At 34.5% G+C, this 22,222-nt stretch overlaps 1 protein-coding gene and 1 long non-coding RNA gene across 2 annotated transcripts; both read left to right on the plus strand.

The window, feature by feature from the left end:
• The first annotated feature begins 1,525 nt into the window (after positions 1-1,525).
• On the plus strand, positions 1,526-3,294 carry LOC114167605. The gene is made up of 3 exons (XR_003600279.1): positions 1,526-1,709; positions 1,828-1,899; positions 3,041-3,294. It is a non-coding gene; the product is annotated as an uncharacterized LOC114167605 (long non-coding RNA).
• A 5,173-nt stretch (positions 3,295-8,467) lies between these two features.
• LOC114166285 (ATP-dependent helicase BRM-like) lies at positions 8,468-21,420 on the plus strand. The gene is made up of 14 exons (XM_028051000.1): positions 8,468-9,139; positions 10,425-11,744; positions 11,878-13,209; positions 13,372-13,484; positions 13,716-13,803; positions 13,906-13,992; positions 14,205-14,297; positions 14,382-14,465; positions 14,535-14,738; positions 15,955-16,197; positions 16,276-17,826; positions 17,934-18,455; positions 18,873-19,106; positions 20,502-21,420. The coding sequence occupies exons 1-14, from the start codon at positions 8,984-8,986 to the stop codon at positions 21,126-21,128; spliced, it is 6,654 nt and encodes a 2,217-aa protein (XP_027906801.1). The 5' UTR covers positions 8,468-8,983; the 3' UTR covers positions 21,129-21,420.
• The last annotated feature ends 802 nt before the right edge of the window (positions 21,421-22,222 follow it).

The following is a 22,222-nucleotide window of genomic DNA, read 5'->3' on the forward strand; positions in this document are numbered from 1 at the left end:
AGTATATGATAGAACTTAATTGTTAAATGTTGATTTGTGAATTCGAACTTTAAATGGATATGAGTATTTGGGTTCAAGTAATGGAAATGGTGCCTGTTTTGTGTTCTGCTACCTTCTTTGTGATTGTGTTTATAATCTTAACATTATCACTGTGAAATTAAATACATTTAAATGTAATGATGAGATAATTATTCCTAGAATAGGAATACTACAATAAGTTAAATAAATATTTAAATATTGAAAAAAATCTATTAAGATATTTTAGGTATTAAAATATATTCAAACTACAATTCATACACTAAATCATAATTATTTTAGTTTATATAAGATGACAAATTTTTAATAAGATTTTATATTTGAAGGTTTTAAATGAAATTGTTTAATTGTCCTATTAAATCCATCAAAACTCACAAATTTTAAACACATTTTACGCAATAGTAACAAGAACAAAAGAAAACACAGGAGAAAAAACAAAAACAAAAACAAAAGAAAAGAAGACAATTGAGAACAAATTTGGAACTGAGACAGAGTAATGAACAAACGGAATCGCAGAAAATATTGAATTTCCTTTTGAAAATTGTCGTCCTTAGCCTTTTTCTTTTTCCATTGCACATGCAATGATGCAACCAATAATTGACCCAACATCTGTGTAAATTTACGAATATACCAACAAATAGTTGAGACTTCATTAAGTACTAAGTAATATTATATTTTATTTTTATATAGAAAGTAAAATTGTTAATTCATAACTTTTGAAGATTTTTAAAATGTTGAATTCAATAAACTTTAATGTGTGGTAAGTAGTCGTACTACATAAGCTAAAATGAAGCTATAAATTTACTTCTGATGAAGTTACTTTCTACAAAGATTTTGGAGGATAACTAGTAGAACTTTTTTTTTCTAAAACTGAAAATCTTACTGAAATCAATAAAACTAAATACTTTTTTATTTTATTATCATATTATTCTATACTAAATACCTACCAAATTTATCATATATATATATATATATATATATATATATATATATATATATATATATATATATATATATATATATATATTGTCAAACCTTAAACCATGTTATTATAAGTAATTATCTTCTTCCACTTTTTTCTATTTTTTAAAAAGTAAGTTCATTTGAAGTGCATAACTTATTTAAGATGGTCAAATTTGTACCATATATGAATGAATCAAGGATTTATTTATAAATATTCTATCTGGAGTAAAGTATAAGTAAAACATTTATGGCTACTAGTAACAACACATGCATGTGTTCACTTTTAAAATTTTTTAACATAAAATAGATAATTTTTGTAATTTTTATTATAATTATTTTTTTAGATAATTTTTTTTATGAAAGATACTTATTTTAGGTTTAAAATGATTAATTTAAAAAAAATTGAAAATAGTTAAAACATTTATTTTAATTTAAAAATAGTTACTATTAAATGGTAAAATTGAAAATAGAATTATGGATGTAAGCCCTTTTTCTTTTCCTTTGCTGTTCCAGAGGTGTGGGCCTGGTCCCTTCGTAGGCCCAAGGGCAGCCCTTCAGTAGGACCCTATACCCTTCCAACTCACTCATTCTTCACTCTTCTGTTTTCCAGAGCTGCCCTCTTCCTCAAACCCTCTATCCTTCAGCAAGGCTCTGCTAGGGCACAGTCCTCTTCCATCTTGAGGTAGCAAAGATCGACCCTATACTTCCTGGTAAGTCGAACTCTTGAGCCTTTGGTCTACTTTCTTCCCCTTTTCCCGTTGTTTGAGCATGTTGGTCAGTTAGGGTTCCGTTTATTTACCCCGTTCTGTGCTGATTTCCATGTTTCAGCTCACTGCTCTAGCCCTTGGAGCTGAAATACTTCTTAGTTGCGGGTCTATTTCGTTTTAGCATCTAAGCGAGGTAAGGGAAGCTAGTTTTTTTTTTTTTTCGCGTTTTTGAAATATGTGGTTCGTTTCTGTTTTATGCTTAAATGATTGGAAAACGTTAGTTTTGGTATATTTCTGAGTTAGGGGTTCAAATATTCATGAAACTGTGATGTTTGACGTCTTTTTTCGTATTCTGATGCGTCGCACAGTCGCTGGGTGAGTTCCTTGGCTCGCTGGGCTAGTTCCTTGGCTCGCTGGGCTAGTTCCTTGGCTCGCTGGGCGACTGTGTATTTTTCTGATATGCGCAGTTTTAGAAAAATTGACTTTCCCGACTCATTAACCGTTTGATTGAGCTCAAATTTTGACATGTGGTTCATAACATGCTATTTTATGTTTTGACCGGTTGGATCGTCGATTTGATATCTGTAGCTTGAGAAATGTGTCACGCATTACTGTAGTGATTTTGGTTTTGTGATAATAAATTTTCTTAGAAATTTTGGTGTAAGAATTATGGTTGTGTGTTGTGCTTGATTGTATGAGATTAAATGAAGTCTTGTTATGTTGAGTATGAAATGGAAAACATGACTTGTTTGGTTGGTTGAGAACTTGCATGAGAATTGGATGTTCAAGATAAAGGTGGTGGATATGGTATGAAGCATAAATTTGGTGCGATAGGCGTAATTCCATGAGTCTCGTGGGGAGACCTCGTGGTGGCGTGTAGTGTATATATTAAGATAAGGATTCAAGTAAGGATCGCATCCCGAAACTCTAAAGGGTCAGTGAGTCTCAAGTAGAGCAAACTGACCCAAGTGGTGAGAGTAGCGGGAGGCCCTAGTCTTTGGCAGGATAATGGCCTTAGACGTTTAAAGGCTAACCTTGTGTGTGGTAGGGTGAAACCCATTGGCAATGGCTCTGCAGAGCAGTAGAGGCCACCACAAGTGTAAGCGTCCAGTGAATCCGATCTTAATATATGTATTCGGATAATCGAGTCATAGTGTTTTGCTTGCTTGCCATAACATGATTATGTGCCTCTGTGTTGTATGTCTGGGAATGTTTACGCACTTATTCCTTTATACCATGATAAGTCTTATATTGCACTAGCTTACCCTTGCATGTTGTGTTTATTTTCTGTTATGTTTTCTCTCTTGCGATGATCACCTTACTGGTGGGAGCAGATGAGAGGGAGGTTCGTGATGGATCCGGGAGACGCAGCGGTGCGGCCTAGACTTCCCTGTCTGGATGTCTTAGGAATAGTTTCAGGGCCATGAGGCCTTTTGTATTAGTTGCCTTAGTGGCAACCTTTTTGCAAAACTGTTGCACCCCTTTTTAAATTTCCTTTTGCTTAGGACTATGTGGTATGCCTAAGTTTCTTTTAAGTGACTCTGGATGACTGTAATAGTTACCCTTCTTACGTTTCATGTTTATTCGATTGGCTCTCGTTATCAAAATTTTATGACGCTTTATTTGGTAGATTAATCTATTAAAATGGGACGTCACAATAGACACCAAAATGGACGAGGTATTCCCTTATAATTTTTTAATTTTTATAGAAATTTAAGAAGATCAATAATATTTACTTTCGAAATATGTAATTAATTTTTGAAATAGTTTTTAAATAAAATAATTGTTAAAAGTAAAAAAGTTTTTAAAATAACGATTAAAAATAAATTATTTATAAAGTAATTAATTTTTAAAATAATAATAAAATTAATTTTTAGAATAATAAGTAAACAAAGTAGGTTTTTCAAATAACTGGAAGTTTTTAAAATAACACTAAATTATTTATAAAATAATAATTTAGGATAAAACTGAAAAAACATGCTATTGACAGAAAAGAGAGAAACTCATACATAACTGTTTTTCATGAATATAATTAACAAATTAATCTTCAAAACTTTTAGCTGGGAATAAGTTTAACTGAAAAGATTAATCATATGTTTATAATAATAAATAGTATTTTTTACTGAAAAAATTAGTCATAAACATGTTAATAATAATCAATGCATAAAAGAATTTTAAACTTCTTAAACATTTTTTCAAAGATTTTCTTTATTCTTTTTAAATAATATAATTTTAAGACAATAGAGGTTATGATGTCATCCGATCGTGTTTTTGTTTTAGAATAAAATTTTCTTTCTTTAGATTTTAAAGTTCTCTATCTTTGCATAGTTTTATGAGGTGATTATAAATCTTGTATGTTAGATCGAAGCCAATTATATTAATATTTGTTAGTTCATGTTTGTAATGATATGTTGTCTTTTGTAAATGAAGTTCTCTATGAGCAAGTTTTGATGTCTCTAACTTATCTTAGTTTTGAAATTTTTTCCTTGAGAAGAGAAAAGAGGAGTTAATGTATTTAATTCATGTTAGTTAATTTGTTTTGGAATTAAGGTGCAAATAGAGACTACATGAATCTTGTGAATACTCAGTGTGTTTTTTTATAATGAAAATAATGTTTTAATGATCTTTAGTTGAAATTGATATTTATTCGATCAAGTTGTTTTAGTTTGAAATGTGATTATGTTGTTTTTAAATTTCGAGATGGATAATGATATTTTAATTTATTTTTTTTATCCATTTTCAATCTACCATTTTCATCACCTTAAATCATCATATCACATCACTACAAAAATTAAAATAAATTATCTAAGAGTGATGAGAGTGGTGGGTTAAAAGTGGGTCAAAAAAAGTGGGTTAAAATATCATTTTCCTTTGGAGATATACTAGTCATTAAATGAAACTAAAGGTTTTATGATTAATTGCGAAATTACAAAAGCTTTTAGATTGAGATTTTTCAGTAAAATCCTTTGTTTTTAAGGATAGAGCCATATTGGTGTTTATGAACAAAATTATTTGTTTGTGATATGTTGGTATTTAAAATTGAAGTAGAGATTACTTCGATTTATAAAGTTTGTGAACTTAATTTAAGACATTTTTATTTAGTGAAGAATTATCACTGATGTAAAAATGTAGAAATTGTTTCGGTTTATAAAGTTTATGAACTTAATTTCAAGACATTTTCACTTAGTGAAGTATTATCAATAATGTAAAAATGTGGGCAAAAAAAGTTGTTTTTCTTAACAATATTTTTATTTGAACAATTATTGGTTGTTTGCTTTAAATTTCAAATAAGAATAATTTTTTCTTTTAGTAGATTGAGAGTAAGACAAAATATTTATCTCGTATGATTTTTGTTTAAGTGAAAATATATAAAGTGATAAAAAAATGAGGAATTTATGTTCATATAATTGTGAGAAATGGTATATGAACTGCATTTATGGTGTATTCTTGTGTTGTATGACAATGCGATATACGATTGCATAGTATACTATATATATATATATATATATATATATATATATATATATATATATTGTTAGATCACAACTACTGTTACATTAAGATATAGTTACACATAAGGAAAGACAGAAACATAAAACACTTTTTTCATTCATTGCCCTAATATCACTGTACACTGTACACAATGATATAAATACTGGGAAGGATTGCAGTACAATTGGCCCCCAAAGTTGGGCTATAAAAACAACCCAAACATTTTCTAACAATAAAAATCTTTCATCCAATTTGGTTTATGGATTTTTCGTTTAGTGGGCTTGTGACCCGTAACAGATGTATGTTACATTTGGATACCTAGTGATGTATTGTGATCCGTTATGTGTATGTTGCCCGTTAAAATGGTGTGTGATGGGAATACTTGTGATGATATTACACAATATTAAACTTGGAATTGACTATGGAGCGGAGATATTTGGATTTTATTGATGATGTAAATTACATAGATATTAAAGGTTTTATAGTGAGTGACACAATAGATCCAACAAACCTTACTAAGATATACTATGATATCATATTAGGAAGTGAATTTAAGCATAATTCATTTTTATAAAAACAATTTGTAAGGTAAAAATTACCCCTCACTCTTAAAATGTAAATTGACCTTATTTTTATATCTTTATCAGATAAGACATAAGGTGGTGAGAAACTAAAGAAAAATCTTATTATAATAGATGCAAGCAATCACCTTAACATACAAATTTGTGGTTGATTTTCATGGATAGGTGATTCTAATGGATCAAGTTAACGTCTTTGGTGTAATATACTTAATACGAGTCATTTGAAAGACGTTGAGTGTGACAAATTATTTTGAATCATTGGACGTGTTTAAAGATTCATGTATGTTGGATAAAATTGGTTTAAGAGCACTTTCTCATATTTATTTTCTAATGTGAGAATACATATGATACATGTTGAGATGTATATTTGTTAAATTTAATTTGAAATATGTATACGTGGTTAAGTAATTTTATATTATGAAGAATATAAAATAAAAATAAATACATTAAAATTTATATTTATTATATTATCTCACAATACAATATAAAAGAACATGTAGCTCCACAGATGATAATATAAAAATGAGATAGAATTAGGAGAAAATAATTACTATTTTACGAGTATTTCTTTAGTGTTTTATATATATTACGCGTCAATTCACTTATAAAGTAAAAAATATCTTAACAAGGAAATAAATTGATAAATTGATAAAATGTATTTAATGTCTTTTAATATATATTGGTAACATTTTATATCCTCATTATGATACACTATCGTAACATCTTGTAACAATTATCTTTTTACAGATAATTATATATAAACACTTATAAATATGAAACACATATAATAGAAAATTACCTATTTATATCTTTGTTCAATATTTAAGCTTTGAAAATTTGTCTTTTGTAGTGTTTTGACTTTGGAACATAAACTCCTATTTGATACTTGTTTATTTTAAATATTTTGGATCATAGCATTTTTTTATTATTTCTTAAAAGTTTTTAAAGTTAAAAAAAGACTATTGTCATAATAATAGTTAAAGTGATTGCTTGGATAAGGAAAATAATATTTAGTTTTTGAAAAAATAAATATAATAAATATTTGTTGTAAAAGTAGTTAGCACCAAAACATTAGAGAGCTTAATACAAAAACATCTTATCTTTTTCTTGGAGAAAATTTTTTTTATCTTTTAAAATATTTTCAAGAAAAATAAAAAAGGCTTAAGTGTGACTTTTTTTTTTCGAAAGAATCATTTGTCTCGTAGCACTTTCTCTGCTAATACTTTTTCGATTAAAAAAAATTATTTATTTTTAAAGTTGGGACAAAAATCATTAAAGTTTTGAGTAGAAATATATTTTAATTTCATATTCAAACTTATAAATTAAAATCATATTTAACCCTAAAATTTATAACAATAAAATAATTTAAATTCATGTTAAAATTTTAACTTGTTTTGAAACAGATTTTACTACTTCGATGCAATGGTTAATAACAACCATTTTAAACCATATCATTATTTTATGAAACTAAATAGGAATCACATCAAGGAAAAAGTAGTTGATTTGATTCCACTGCCTAAATAACACAATCCCTTATTTTTCTTCTTCATTTTAGTTGTTGTGAGATAGTTACTTACAAAGACATTCAAATGTTTAAGTAAATAATTTTCTAAATATAATAAATAAAGATAATAATAAATGAGCGGAAAATTTTATCTCAAAAATAGAGATGTCAAAATAGGTTTCAACCTATGAATCAACCCAACTCGCCACAGGTTCGAGCCCCGGCTCACTTAACCCACATGTTAAACGAGTTCGAGTCGAGTTGATGATAGGTTGATACTTTAGTATTTAACTATAATCTTTATAGTAAATTATTCAAGTAACCGTCTTATCAACAATATTTTCTAAATTAGCATGACAAAAATGTGTAGTTTTTTTTTATTTATATTTTGTTGAATAACATAACAAAAAATGTGTAATATTAGATGTTTTGTTGGACCATATGAACACTTTTTTGAAAACAATTCATTATATATTGGTAGTAAGCATGGTATTGTCATCTCATGCGTTGCTTAAAAAATTATTTAAATATTTGAATACTTAAAAATAAATAAATAGATGATTCTTTTAATGTGGGTTGGTGAGTCAACCCACTTAACACATCAACCCGTGATGGGTTAAGCTAGATTGCAAAATTTCTGGCTCACCATAAAGTGAGCCGGGTTGGATTCACTGATTTTTAATCCGACTCGTGATGAGTCACCCGTGTGAATCGGTTGGTTTACTTTTATATGTTTACTCGCAAATAATACATCTTTATATATATATATATATATATATATATATATATCATGAGTCTTAGACATTTGTCAAATATATTAAATTCATTTTAAAACTATTTAGGTTGTCCTAACCTAAATATTAACCATAATTATCTTAATCACGCTATTTGAAAATTATCTTAAGACATTTATTTACAATTTGTCTTTTTTGATTACCTCATTAAATTTTCCAAACGAACTACCACTTTAGAATTTAAAGAGTAAATAAGTAGATTATTAGTTTTTAAACTTAAATCCAAAGAAAGCAAAAGGGTTGTGTTGTAGTTTTGAGAAAAAGCAAGGGCCAATATGAAGGGATACCTTCCGTAAAAGAGTCACCGCAGGGAACACGACCCTACAAACCTTGTTTTTGGCGCACACTCAACACACCCTTCTCTCACTCTGTAAACTACAAAACCTAACCCAAAAAAAAAAAAAAAACACACCCAACACAACTTTTTATAAAAAAAAGAAAAAATGGTTAGGGTTTGACCCGAAATCGCACAATCGCGTGCGACCCACACAGTGGAATCCCACACACCGATCCGGACAACAACAGCAGCAGCAGTATCATCATCATCATCATCGACTTCTTCGTTTCACTCCTCTTCTCTCCGGGTTTTTCCGGTCCACGTTCGCGATTTTATAGAGAGAGAAAAATCGAGGCCACTTAGAGAGAGAAAGCAATGGTGGATGCACGCTGAGGCGTTTTTACGCGGAGGGAAAACCGAAAGATTCTCTTATTCTCTGTGTTGCTTGAATTTTGGAGGGATTTGGGGTTTTCTTTTTTCCTTTTGTGGGGTCTCCTTTTTTTTCTCTTTCTTTTTTTCCCAAAATTGAATTGGGTTTATTTTATTCTGGGATTTTGTAGTGAGAGTGATCTGATTTGGGGGGGTTTTTTCGCTGGCACGTGTGTCATTGAAATTGTGAGAGAGTTTGCATGCAGTCCGGTGGGGGGCCCGGCCGGAACCCCGGAGTGGGGCGGGCGGTGACGTCGTCGGCCGCGGCGTCGCCGACTTCTTCGTCTTCGGCCTCGCAGTTGGGGTTGGACTCTATGCAGCAGCAGCAGCAGCAACAGCAGATGGGTTCTAGGCAGGTGTGGATTTTGGGTTTTAGCGAATTTCGTTGAATATTGCGGAGAACATGTTACTGTGACGAGTGATGTTGGTGCTTAGTGTTGTGTGTGTGTGAAAAGGTGATGTTAGTTTGTGGGTTTTTGATTTGAACTTTGTTGACTTGACATGGCTGATGTGGGGTTTTGGGAATGGGGAGTGCCGTGCATGTTGGAAATTGTGTTGTAGTGAGATTTTGTGTGTGTGTTTGTTGTTATTAACAACCTCGTACTTGTCTGACCTGGTTTGTCGGGTTTGTGGTTGTTTATTTCAAGAGCATTTATTTTTTGAGGTGTACAAGAGGAGTCAAACTAGGCATGTTTTAATTTTGGAGAATGTGCTGGAAAGAGCAGTGAACTTGATTGCGAATGAGTGTTGCTGACTTTGTCACTTTTTTCAGTCAAGTTTCCTTTCTATCGCAGTAATGTCTGAACCTTGGCGTGCTGTTTGGATTTTTTAACTATTCCTTTTGCATTTATTTTATGTTTTCGTGTGACGTTTACTTATTGGCGAACTTAACTATATTCTGTGGATTCCTAGATTTGCCTTTTAGAACGAGGGTTATGAAAACATCTGGGTAGTAAAACTTGAGGTACGTATTTTGGTTTAAACCCAACACCCCCTTTAAGGTGCTACATTGTTGTAGTTTTTGCTTAAAGACCGTTGATGTATATTACAACAAGACAGGCTCAAGTTGCAATTGTTAAAAGTGTTTTGTTGTCAGCTTCTGCACTATTAATATTAGCCTTAATTGTTTCTGCTGCCTATCACTTACGGTTATGAGTAGTGAAACCTTAGTGATGTCTTACATTTAAAATTGTCTGTTTCTTGTGGCTCTTAGTTTCGTATCTAATGGGAAATTTGTCATTATAACGATTTATTTCTCAAAATATTGTGATAATTGTTATATGCCTGATTTTCTGCATGTTTTGTGCTAATGGTGGTTAGGGATTTGTCAGAAGAAGTCATAATCATGGTCTTGTTTCTATTTCATGTTTGGTTTTTTCTTATGCGTTGTAAATAGCCTACTTAAAATTCCATGATTTTTTCTTTCCAACCTTTGTTCTTTAAAACCATAATCTGTGTATATGATTGTGAATCCTGTAACCGATGGGCTTGTTGTGCTTAAGAAATTCTTTGTATTCTTCTCTGTTTTGGCATCAATAAACTTTGCATTATGATTTTATATTTGTTGTTTTTAATGCGATCTCTTCACCTCGTGATTGGTGTTAATAATCATGACTTTTACATAACTGTGTACATGCGCAGTCATTTCAACAGCAACTGCTCAGAAAACCCGAAGGGAATGAAGCATTTTTAGCTTATCAAGCAGGGCTTCAAGGGGTATTTGGGAGTAACAATTTCTCATCTCCTAATGCCATGCAACTGCCTCAGCAGTCTCGGAAATTGCATCTTGGTTCCAACCAAGAAACCCAGCTAAGGGGTCAAGGTATTGAGCAGCAAATGCTAAATCCTGTCCATCAAGCATACCTTCAATATGCACTACAGGCTGCACAACAAAAGTCTACTCTGGGAATTCAGTCACAGCAGCAAACTAAAATGGGAATGTTGGGCTCTGCATCTCAGAAGGAACAGGAGATGAGAATGGGAAATTTGAAAATGCAGGAAATTCTGTCTATGCAGGCCGCGAATCAAGCTCAAGGATCATCCTCCAGGAATTCATCTGAGCTTGTTTCTCGTGGGGACAAGCAAATGGATCAAGGACAGCAAATAGCACCTGATCAGAAGAGTGAAGGAAAGCCTTCAACCCAGGGACCACCGACTGTTGGAAATTTAATTCCAGGGAATATGATAAGACCCATGCAAACACCAGAAGCACAGCAGGGCATCCAAAATGTTGTAAACACTCAGATTGCAGTATCTGCACAATTGCAGGCTATGCAGGCATGGGCACGGGAGCGTAATATTGATTTATCACATCCTGCAAATGCGCACCTAATGGCACAGCTCATTCCACTGATGCAGTCAAGGATGGTCTCACAATCTAAGGTCAATGAGAGCAACATTGGTACTCAGTCATCACCTGTTCCAGTTTCAAAGCAGCAGGTTACTTCTCCAGCAGTTGCAAGCGAGAGTTCAGCACATGCCAATTCATCGAGTGACATGTCTGGGCAGTCAGGTTCTTCAAAAGCCAGGCAGACAGTTCCACCCAGCCATCTTGGCTCAACAACAAATGCTGGTATGGCTGGTAACTCCAGTGACATGGCAACACAACCATTCAGTGTTCACGGTAGAGAGTCTCAAACCCCTCTAAGGCAGCCAGTAGCAGCTGGATCTCGAATGCCCGCTATGCATTCTCAGCAGTCTTCTGCCAACACGAACTTAGGTGCAGACCATCCATTGAATGGAAAAACTTCATCATCTGGTCCAGAACCTCCTCAAATGCAGTACATCAGGCAGTTAAACCAAGGTGCTTCTCAGGCTGGAGGTCCATCAAATGAAGGGGGTTCAGGAAATTTTGCCAAATCTCAAGGACCACCAGCTCAGATGCCTCAGCAACGAACTGGTTTTACAAAACAGCAGCTGCATGTGCTAAAAGCTCAGATACTAGCATTTAGGCGGCTGAAGGTCAAATCTTTTTCTTGTCTCTTATTTCGCATTGTCTGTGTGCATCTTTCTGCCTTATGTCTATGTGTTCTATGTGTGGTCCTTGAAAGGATGTCCTTTGCATAATGAATTTCCTTTTTCTGTTGGTTTGTAGAAAGGGGAAGGTACGTTGCCTCAAGAACTTCTAAGGGCTATTGTTCCTCCATCTCTTGAGACACAGGCGCAACAGCTTAGTCATGCTGCAGGAGGACAGAACCAAGATAAATCTACTGGAAATATTGTGGCAGAACAAGCAAGCCACATTGAATCCAATGCCAAGGAGTCGCAGTCAGTCCCTGCTATTAATGGTCAAAGTTCTTTAAAGCAGGAATCATTTGCCAGAGATGAGAAATCCACTCTACCCCCAGTTCATGTTCAAGCTGTTGCACCACCTGTGTCAAAGGAATCTGTCCCAACATTATCTGCTGGAAAGGAAGAGCAGAAATCAGTTGGATCCTCTGTTAAGTCAAACCAGGACAGTGAACGTGGAAACAACACTACTCCTGTTAGAAACGAGTTAGCATTGGATAGGGGGAAGGCTATTGTGTCACAGGCTCCTGTATCTGAGACAATGCAAATTAAGAAACCTGCACAAACTAGCACTGTTTCTCAGCCAAAGGATGCGGCATCAACTAGAAAATATCATGGACCTTTATTCGATTTTCCTTTCTTTACTAGAAAACATGATTCTTTTGGTTCATCAATGATGCTAAATAACAATAATTTGTCACTGGCATATGATGTCAAGGATCTTCTTTTTGAGGAGGGAATGGAAGTACTTAATAAGAAAAGGACAGAAAATTTAAAGAAGATTGAAGGTTTATTGGCAGTAAACTTAGAGAGGAAAAGAATTAGGCCAGATCTTGTTTTGAGGCTTCAAATCGAGGAGAAAAAGCTTCGCCTTGTAGATCTTCAGGCACGTTTAAGGGATGAGATTGACCAACAGCAACAAGAGATAATGGCAATGCCAGATAGGCCATATCGAAAGTTTGTTAGGCTGTGTGAACGTCAGCGCATGGAGCTTGCCAGACAAGTGCAGGCATCTCAGAGAGCAGTAAGGGAGAAGCAACTAAAATCAATATTTCAGTGGCGCAAGAAGCTGCTTGAGGCTCACTGGACCATCCGTGATGCCCGCACTGCCCGCAACAGGGGGGTTGCAAAATATCATGAGAAGATGTTGCGGGAGTTCTCAAAACGGAAAGATGATGACAGAAACAAAAGGCTGGAAGCCTTAAAAAACAATGATGTTGACAGATATAGGGAGATGTTGCTGGAGCAGCAAACTAGCATCCCTGGTGATGCTGCAGAGAGATACGCTGTTCTTTCAACTTTCTTAAGCCAGACTGAAGAGTATCTACACAAGTTAGGAAGTAAGATAACGGCTGCTAAAAATCAACAGGAAGTGGAAGAAGCAGCAAAATCTGCTGCAGCTGCTGCGAGAGTGCAGGCATGCTTCTTAAGTCACTTCCTCCTCTACTTCCTATGTTTTATGAAAAGTCTCCCAGTTTGTTTACATGGTTTTTCTATAAAATTGTGTTTGAAGGGTGTCTGAACACACTCTTTTGGAGTTTTTACATGGCTCTGATCCATATTTTGTTTTTGACAAAAGGGTCTCTCTGAAGAAGAAGTCAGAGCAGCTGCAGCTTGTGCTGGAGAGGAAGTCATGATTAGAAATCGCTTTCTGGAGATGAATGCTCCTAGAGAGAGTTCTTCTGTTAACAAGTGTGTTTTTGTTAGTCTATTTTTAGTTTCCTGTCTTAACTTTTTGTGTACATTCGTGAGGGCAGGTGTACTTTTGTGAGCCTTGTTTGCTTGAAATGTGTTTGTGATCTTTTTATATTAGCTTATGGTCTTGAATTTATTTTTTTGTAATTATTATTTTAAAACTTTTCTATTGGTTTGTACAATTATGCATGTGATGTTTGAATGATAAACATTTTGACGACTTTTCAGATATTACAACCTTGCTCATGCTGTAAGTGAAACAGTCATAAGACAACCATCAATGTTACGAGCTGGAACATTGAGAGACTATCAGCTTGTAGGTTGCTACATTATATGAAGCAGTTACTCTTAAAATTAATTTCTCTATAATGTCTTCCTGAGCAAGTTTCCAAGACTTTGATGCATTATTCTTTTCAAGGTTGGTTTGCAATGGATGCTTTCTTTGTATAACAACAAGTTAAATGGAATTTTGGCGGATGAGATGGGTCTTGGCAAAACTGTACAGGTTAGTACTATTTTTATTTTTTTTTTGTTTCTCTTGCTTAGATTGGGAAGAACGTTTTATCATTATTATTATTGTTTTTGCTGTTAATTGACTTCACAGTTCATTGTTAAGTTTGTTATGTCATTACATGGGATAGATTAGATGTTTATTTGTATTTGTATGGGTAATATTAATTATCCCCCTTTCGATAACTTGTATTTTTTTCTCACCAGGTTATGGCTTTGATTGCTTACTTGATGGAGTTTAAAGGAAACTATGGCCCCCATCTTATAATAGTACCAAATGCTGTTCTGGTTAACTGGAAGGTGAACTTTCAATGAATTCATTCGGTGGATATTTCTTTTTGTGTGATCGTATTTTTAACATGGAAATTTATGTTCATTATGCAGAGTGAGTTTTATAATTGGTTGCCGTCTGTTTCTTGCATATTTTATGTTGGGAGCAAGGATCACCGGTCAAAATTATTTTCCCAAGTTAGTGTGCCTTAACTAATTACTTAACATGTTTAAAGTGTTGTTAGTCATTGATGAATTTTCTTTTAGGAGGTTTGTGCTATGAAATTTAATGTCCTTGTGACTACTTACGAGTTCATCATGTATGACCGGTCAAAACTATCAAAAATCGACTGGAAGTATATCATAATTGACGAAGCACAGAGAATGAAGGATAGAGATTCTGTTTTAGCTCGTGATCTTGATAGATATCGTTGTCAAAGACGTCTGCTTTTGACAGGAACACCATTACAGGTCAGATTTGCTTTAACACCATATGCCTTATAGTAAAAGGTAATGTCTGTATTATATGTATTCATTCATTTCTAATTTTTATTGTTTTCCAGTTAGACAAAACTCTACCAGTTCGATCATCACGTCCAAAGTTTTTTTTTTCGTTCAGCTTGTGCTTCCTTTTATAAAAAAAAGTTCCATTACCTTTTCTAAATACACTCACTTTAGTAATTACTGTTTTACTTGCTGAACTAGTACTTATGAGTTGACCTGCATTGGGACCTATACTAGTTAGATTCTTATTTAGATATCCTCAAGATATGTTTTTACATCATTCCATATATGAGAGATTATGTTCAGGAGTTCCCCTTCTAGGTGATTGAGGACAGGTAAGGCATTGGGGAAAAAAATTATATCGAACCATTTTAAAAACCAATGTTAAGAATATTTTGATCCCATAACGTGGCAGCAACTTTCAATTTAATCATTCTACAAGAAAAAAAGAAATTCAGTTCCAGTGTGTACAACTGTTTTCCATCTCGTTTTTGTTGTCTTGCGGGATTTATTACATTCGGAAGGGTTTATGTTTAGCAAATTAAAGAATGTCCCATATATGGACCAGCGATATTTTATTTTTTATCCCATTTCATGGCCGTTATTTTCAATTCAGTGGGCGTTTGCATCTTTTGCTGTAGCTTCGTACCAATCTCACTGTGTTGAGACATGAAATTGAAATTTAGTGTTAGAAATAAGGACCAAACATATATTTAAGCCAAAAATTAAAATACGCTCCAGTTGTGTTTGTTGCCAATTAGGAATAGTGCACTTGATGACACGGCTAGATTTAGTTTTAAAAAAGCTAGTAGTCTGAGTTTTGTCTTGAGTTGTGCATACCTGATAAATGAGGCTAAGCATGGTACTAGGCCAATTAACTGTTGTATTTTGTTCATGTAGTTCTTTTCGATCCCAATTTAGTTATCATGTGAGATACTATTATGATATGTCTGTATTTTAATTTTAATTACAATCAAAAGTGTGAATAAGTTTTCCTGTCAATTTGTTTCTGATTATGTTAGTTGTGCCTCTTTAGCCACTAAGGTAATGAGGTAAAAGTTTAGAGCATTGAAGTGTATGTTCTACATGACTATATAGTGTCAAGTTGATGCCAATGAACAAATCATTTAGATCCATGACACAGTTGATCAAATTATAAATGGTGTGTTTTATGTCTCTGCAGAATGATTTGAAAGAACTCTGGTCTCTCTTAAATTTACTTCTTCCTGAAGTTTTCGATAATAGGAAAGCCTTTCATGATTGGTTCTCTAAACCATTTCAAAAGGAAGGTCCCTCACAAAATGTAGAGGATGATTGGCTTGAGACAGAGAAGAAAGTTATTATTATCCATCGACTTCATCAGATTCTTGAGCCTTTCATGCTCAGGCGTCGTGTTGAAGATGTTGAAGGTTCACTTCCGCCAAAGGTGTGATTATAGCCCCCAAACTTATGCACTTGCTCATAATCTGGCTTCTTAATTCTAATACTGAATCCTTCCTTGCAGGTTTCCATAGTTTTAAAATGTAAAATGTCAGCTGTCCAAAGTGCCATTTATGATTGGGTCAAATCGACGGGTACCCTTCGTCTTGATCCTGAGGATGAGAAACGCAAGCTTCATAGGAATCCAGCTTATCAGGTGAAGCAATATAAAACTTTAAACAACAGATGCATGGAGCTGCGTAAGACTTGCAATCATCCATTGCTTAATTATCCATTCTTCAGTGACCTATCCAAGGATTTCATTGTAAGATCTTGTGGAAAATTGTGGATCCTGGATAGGATTCTCATAAAACTTCAGAGAACTGGGCATCGAGTTCTACTTTTCAGTACCATGACCAAACTTCTAGACATCTTGGAAGAATATCTACAGTGGCGAAGACTTGTTTACAGAAGAATTGATGGCACGACAAGTTTGGAAGACCGGGAATCAGCTATAGTGGACTTCAATAGCCCTGATTCCGATTGTTTCATCTTTCTGCTTAGTATTCGAGCTGCTGGACGAGGGCTTAACCTTCAGTCTGCTGACACGGTTGTCATCTATGATCCTGATCCAAACCCTAAAAACGAGGAGCAGGCTGTGGCCAGAGCTCATCGTATTGGACAGACAAGAGAAGTCAAAGTTATATACATGGAAGCTGTTGTTGACAAAATCTCTAGTCATCAGAAGGAGGATGAGGTGAGAAGTGGAGGCACTGTTGATATGGAGGATGAACTTGCAGGTAAGGATCGCTATATTGGGTCCATTGAGAGCCTCATTAGGAACAATATTCAACAATATAAGATAGATATGGCTGATGAGGTTATTAATGCTGGACGGTTTGATCAAAGAACGACACATGAAGAGAGGCGATTGACACTGGAGACATTATTACATGATGAAGAAAGGTATCAAGAAACTGTTCATGATGTTCCCTCACTACAGGAGGTTAATCGCATGATTGCCAGAAGTAAAGAGGAAATTGAGCTGTTTGATCAGATGGATGATGAATTCGATTGGATTGAAGAGATGACACGATATGATAATGTGCCTAAGTGGCTTCGAGCCAATTCAAGGGAAGTAAATGCTGCTATTGCTGCTCTATCAAAAAGACCATCAAAAAACACTTTATTGGGTGGTAATATTGCCATGGAATCAAGTGAAATTGGTTCTGAAAGGAAAAGGGGACGACCCAAGGGAAAAAAACATCCTAATTATAAAGAGTTGGATGATGAAATTTTGGAATACTCTGAAGTAAGCTCTGAAGAAAGAAATGGATATGCACATGAAGAAGGGGAAATAGGAGAATTTGATGATGACGGGTATAGTGTGGCTGATGGTGCTCAGACTATTGATAAAGATCATTTGGAAGATGGTTTGCTTGGTGATGCTAGATTTGAATTTCCTCAATCCTTAGATAGCAACAGAAATAATCAGATGGTTGAAGAAGCTGGTTCCTCGGGGTCATCGTCAGACAGTCAAAGATTGACGCAGGTAGTGTCACCATCAGTCTCCTCTCAGAAATTTGGTTCCCTCTCTGCATTAGATGCCCGACCAGGTTCCGTTTCAAAAAGGATGGTATGTGGCTAATGGCTATACTTGGGATGCTGATATTTTTTTGTTTTTACCGATTCTTTTATGCTATCTCATTATTATTGAATATTTTATAATGATTTTTAAAACAGACAGATGAGTTAGAGGAAGGGGAAATTGCAGTATCTGGTGATTCTCATATGGACCATCAACAGTCTGGAAGTTGGATTCATGATCGTGAGGAAGGTGAGGATGAACAAGTACTGCAAAAACCAAAGATTAAACGCAAACGCAGTCTTCGTGTTCGACCCCGTCATCCCACTGAAAGACCTGAAGAAAAATCTGGTGGTGAAATGGCATCTCACTTGGCAGTTCAAGCAGACCACAAATATCAAGCGCAGCTTAGGACTGACCCAGAATCCAAAGCACTTGGTGACTCAAATGCCAGCAGGCATGAACAAAACACACCATCATTAAAAAATAAACGAACTTTGCCTTCACGGAGAGTAGCCAATACATCTAAATTACATGGATCACCGAAGTCTAGTCGATTGAATTGCATGTCTTTACCTCCACAAGATGGTGGTGAGCACTCCAGAGAAAGCTTGGAAGGCAAACCTATTTGTGGATCTTCAGGTCATGGCACTAAGATGACTGAAATTATCCAGAGAAGGGTATGCATCTTGAATTGATTAATCTTGTGTCTTTTTCAACAAAGGTCATGTTTGCTTGTGGAGTGGATCATAAGGCTTCGATACAGTGAGAACAACCAGAAACTTATTAGTTTTTCTTAATTTACAGCAGTAATATAATAATAAACATAATGTATGGTTGCCGACAAGGGTTTGTCCACACTGTTGAATTAAGAGGGTTGTCTTCAGTCGTTACACGTACATCGGTTGATCATTTTTAAGTACTAGTATAAGTCCTTGTTGAGTCTTATGGCATGCCCTAACCTAGTATTGAGGAAACTTCCCCTTCCCCCTTCATTTCCACTTTTTGACTAGACTTATTTGCATGCTATAAAAGTTTATTCTCAATATTCATGTACTAAAAAGTATTTAAAACTAATTTTATTTCTGTTCTGGCAGTGCAAAAATGTAATTAGCAAGCTCCAAAGGAGAATAGACAAGGAAGGCCATGAGATTGTACCTTTGTTAACGGATTTGTGGAAGAGGATTGAAAATTCTGGAAACAGCCTATTAGATCTACGAAAAATTGATCAACGAATTGATAAATTTGAGTATAATGGAGCAACAGAGCTTGTATTTGATGTGCAGTTCATGTTGAAGAGTGCAATGCATTTTTATGGTTTTTCACATGAGGTTAGGTTCCTTACCTGTATCTGTACTTTATTGGCTTTTTGATGGAAGCTGTTGCATTAACTTGGCCTCTCGAGATGGAAATTAATCGGTTCCCTGAAACTACTTGGTATATTTGATTCAATGATTTGTATATATGCATAAAATATTTTAAAAATGATAGAAGTTAATTCAAAATTGATAACATTCATAGTTAACAATAAAAAGTCATAGGTATAATAAGTCAACCAGCAAATGGCAAATACAAGTTTCCTAGATTGGAATAGTCAGTCATCATCTTCTAATTAGTCATTGGTACATCTATAGAATTCAAGTTGGGAAATTAAAATCCCACAAATAATCCTCTAGAAAAGCCTTAATGTTCTAAGTCATTCCTTTTGGATTCCACACATAATGCTGTTGTAGCGCTCTTGGATCGCCGCCATTTGGTCTGCTTCAACTTCGACACTAAACTGTTCTGCTGCAGCAGAGCCTGTTGTGGGCCAGGGCCGCTCCGTACTGCCACAGTGCGTTATTTAAAATCATGGTTTGGTTTATGTTTGAGGAAATGTAAATATACGATCTTGAGTTACTTTGATACAAGCCAAAACATAAACTTAGTGGAGATACAACATTTTTTGAAGCCTTATTTTTAATTATGCATTTTATTCTGTTAGTGTTGGAAAGCCAACTTAATTGTAGTAAGATATGCCCCCGCCTTAGTTGTCGATTTTTTGGACTGCCTTAATTATAATGTTGAGGGTATGTGTTTAGTCTGTGACATCAACTGAAGGTATGGCATAAATAGTGCTAAAAAATTCTTGACAATTTTCACTTTACAAATTAGTGTTGTAGGTTTTAGTTAGGCCCTAAGCCAAAATTCTAAGATTTAGTAATTGCATCTTAACTGGTTTTTTCCCTTTCGTTTCCATGAACTTGGTGAAACACTCGACCACTAACTTCTCAAAAACTGGTTGGAAAACTTCCTAAAGATTTGTTGTATTGTAGCTACCCTATTCTTCTAGTTGAGCCAAAGTTGAAAACAAAAGTCTAAAACATTAAAGAAGTCCAAAGATTAATCGGTCACTCTTATCTTCCTTTTACATCTTGTCCTATCTTGGCTTTAAGATAAGGCTTTTGTGTCTGTACTGTTCGATGATAGTTGTCTAAAGAGTTTCACCACACTGACATGTTTGTGATGGATTTCCATGCGTTTAGCTTAAACCAATCGAATCGTTTATGTTTCTATATCAAGCAAAGGAAAAAATCTATCGAAATGAAGAATCCTGGTTCTGACTCTCAATATGCCGAAGATTACTGCTGTAGATAATGTGATTAAGATTATATGATGGCTGCTGATTCCCAGTAGAATTTATACAAAACATTTGGTGAATGTTAACTAGTATTTATTTTTCGCAGGTAAGAACTGAAGCAAGGAAGGTTCACGATCTCTTTTTTGATATCTTGAAAATTGCCTTTCCTGATACGGACTTTCGAGATGCAAGAAGTGCACTTTCTTTCTCTGGTCAAGCTGCAACCAGTACAGTAGCATCCCCAAGGCAAGCGCCTGTTAGCCAAAGCAAGAGGCACAGGCTGATAAATGAGATGGAAACCGAGTCACACCCTTCACAGAAGTCACTGCAACGTGGATCAGCTTCCAGTGGGGAAAACAGCAGGATCAAAGTCCATTTGCCACCGAGGGAATCAAGAACCGGAAGTGGCGGCGGCGGCAGCACCAGGGAGCAACCTCAGCAGGAGGATTCTTCACTGCTGGCTCATCCAGGTGAACTGGTTGTATGCAAAAAGAGAAGAAACGACAGGGAGAAATCTCTGGCAAAACCCAAGACTGGTCCTGTTTCACCATCTAGCATGAGAAGTCCAGGGTCATTGAAAGATGCTAGATTAACCCAACAAGCTTCCCATGCACAAGGATGGGCTGGGCAGCCATCTCAACAACCGAATGGCTCTGGTGGCTCAGTTAGCTGGGCAAACCCTGTAAAGAGGCTAAGAACAGATTCTGGGAAGAGAAGACCAAGCCACACGTAAGGTTTTTCAGTGATACAAGGATGGTAAATAATGGACATATTTCTACTACTAGTTTCTGGGAATATTTTAGTTGCCCTTTCATAGATTTTTACCTACCCCCTTACTGTTAATATAGATTAGGCCTTAAAAAAGTGTATTTTACGGTTAAAATGTAAGTTCTCCAATTTTTTTTTCTTCTTTTGGATATCTGCATCTTGTAGCTGTTGAAGCTTTCCTTAGATGATAGCTGAAACTTTTGTATAGTAAGTCCATAAAATGCATCTGTGGTAGGTCCTGTTTCCCTTTGTGCCAATTCCTCCGCAACCATGTTTACTTGAAAGATGCCACGATCCTTTAATTTGTCTCAAAAGAACACAAATAAGAAAAGAAGAATGAAAGTGTAACTCATCAAGATTAAAATGATATTTCATAAAGCTAAAACATCACTCAGAATATGTCAAATGCCCAGAGCTCTGCTATGGTTATTTTATAAGTATATCACAATCAGGTAATGCAATGATACTCCATGTTACTTTCATTTTGATATGTATTATATTTTGACTTTTCTTAGTATATAGTGGGTGAAAACTTGCAACATCTTACATATGATACTATAAATACATAGTGTTGTCTTTTTAATTATATTTAAAATTAGTTTGATAATTTGATAATAATATCAACAGTGTTTTTTTTCATTTAGGTATTATTTCAAAATTACCCTTATCATATTTAAATATAAAGTAGTTGAGTATTTATATTTCCATATCAAATTAAGAGAGCAAAAAATATTTATTGGTTCCAATTTTTATGTTTGTTTCGTAAAAAAATTTCAATTAACTAAGTTTTTAGGAAAAAGATATTGAATGCATTATTGAATTACAAACGGGTCTTATGAATGAAGAACTTACATAAGTTAAGATACGTTTATTTTTTAAAAAATTAACGGTTTGTTTGGAACACAATAATAAAAGGCTAGAATATACCCATATATAGAATAAAAATGTCACTTTTATAATCCTTCTGAATTTGAAAAGAAAAAAAAGAAAAGAAAACTGGTCTAAACATGTACTTATGATCTTTGTGTTCAAAATCAAACAAAAAGACATAAAGTCTTC

This window comes from Vigna unguiculata, chromosome 10 (genome assembly GCF_004118075.2).
Source record: "Vigna unguiculata cultivar IT97K-499-35 chromosome 10, ASM411807v1, whole genome shotgun sequence".
In the NCBI taxonomy this organism is placed as follows: Eukaryota; Viridiplantae; Streptophyta; class Magnoliopsida; order Fabales; family Fabaceae; genus Vigna; species Vigna unguiculata.